The sequence below is a fragment of the Arachis duranensis genome, chromosome 3 (assembly GCF_000817695.3).
Source record: "Arachis duranensis cultivar V14167 chromosome 3, aradu.V14167.gnm2.J7QH, whole genome shotgun sequence".
Classification (NCBI taxonomy): Eukaryota; Viridiplantae; Streptophyta; class Magnoliopsida; order Fabales; family Fabaceae; genus Arachis; species Arachis duranensis.
In genome coordinates, this window is record NC_029774.3 from 141,645 (window position 1) to 142,603 (window position 959).

The following is a 959-nucleotide window of genomic DNA, read 5'->3' on the forward strand; positions in this document are numbered from 1 at the left end:
AGATTTTGAACCAACCCCTATGCTACGGATTGAAGAGACTACAGAAACGTAAGAAATAGTATTGGGTGTATATTTGTTTAGAGTTTGGGTGTATATTTGCTAACAATTTGGGTGTATATTGTTCCTGATCAATTTTTTTTACGCCATGATTAATTTTGTGTAACTGTGCAGCACTACTGAACCCCCCAAACAACTTCAAGAAACCACACCCAAGCTTCCCCCAGCTCCAATTAAAATGTAAGTTCATCAGACTAAAATCAATCTTTGCTTATCATCCGTATATTCTTATTCTTACTCTTATTCTTATACATCATGACGCAGTCATCCAGCCGCAGAAGACGCTGCTGCCCTGTTGATGATGGCACGGACAGCAACCTATGTTCCTAAAATAGATCCAGGGATGCCATCATTCAGCCTTGGATTGACTGATTCAAGCCAGGAGGGGGCGTCAACGCAGGAGACAGAAAGGGAAAAATCTCCAGAAACTGCAAATTTGCTAGAACAATTAGACAATTTGGTCCAAAAATTAGCAAGCAGTGCGGCGAAGGGAAAAAACGAAAGTCCACAAATTCAGAGAGAGACTGGGGGAGAAAGTTCTGCAAAGTTTGAAACTCCTGGGGGAATAAATCAAATTCCAGATGATATGAAACAAAAGTGCTACATCTGGGGGACGAGACTGAAGGAAGACGCAGATGGCAATACTAATAAGTATGAGGAGATGTGCACTCTGATTGGCCAAGGAGAATACATTTTGATAAGAATGCACCTTGCATCCCTCCAGGCAAAAAGTGATATAGAATCTCAGGTAATATTAGAATAACATTAATGTTTTTACACCAAAGTCAATTGCAATGTTTATTAATGTAAAATTGATTTCAGCATATATTTCTAGATTGTATCTGCCATCTGCCTCATCCTCAACCAGAAAAATGAAAAGAGGTTTCAGGAACAAATATACT

General features: G+C 39.2%; 1 protein-coding gene across 1 annotated transcript in view; it reads left to right on the forward strand.

Annotated features, from left to right (window-relative positions):
* Positions 1-820, forward strand: part of LOC127745705 (uncharacterized) — a 2,767-nt gene extending 1,947 nt beyond the window's left edge. Inside the window, exons 9-10 of the mRNA XM_052259111.1 lie at positions 172-237; positions 322-820. Coding sequence (XP_052115071.1) covers positions 172-237; positions 322-820 — 565 coding nt within the window. The remainder of the gene's footprint in view (positions 1-171; positions 238-321) is intronic.
* The last annotated feature ends 139 nt before the right edge of the window (positions 821-959 follow it).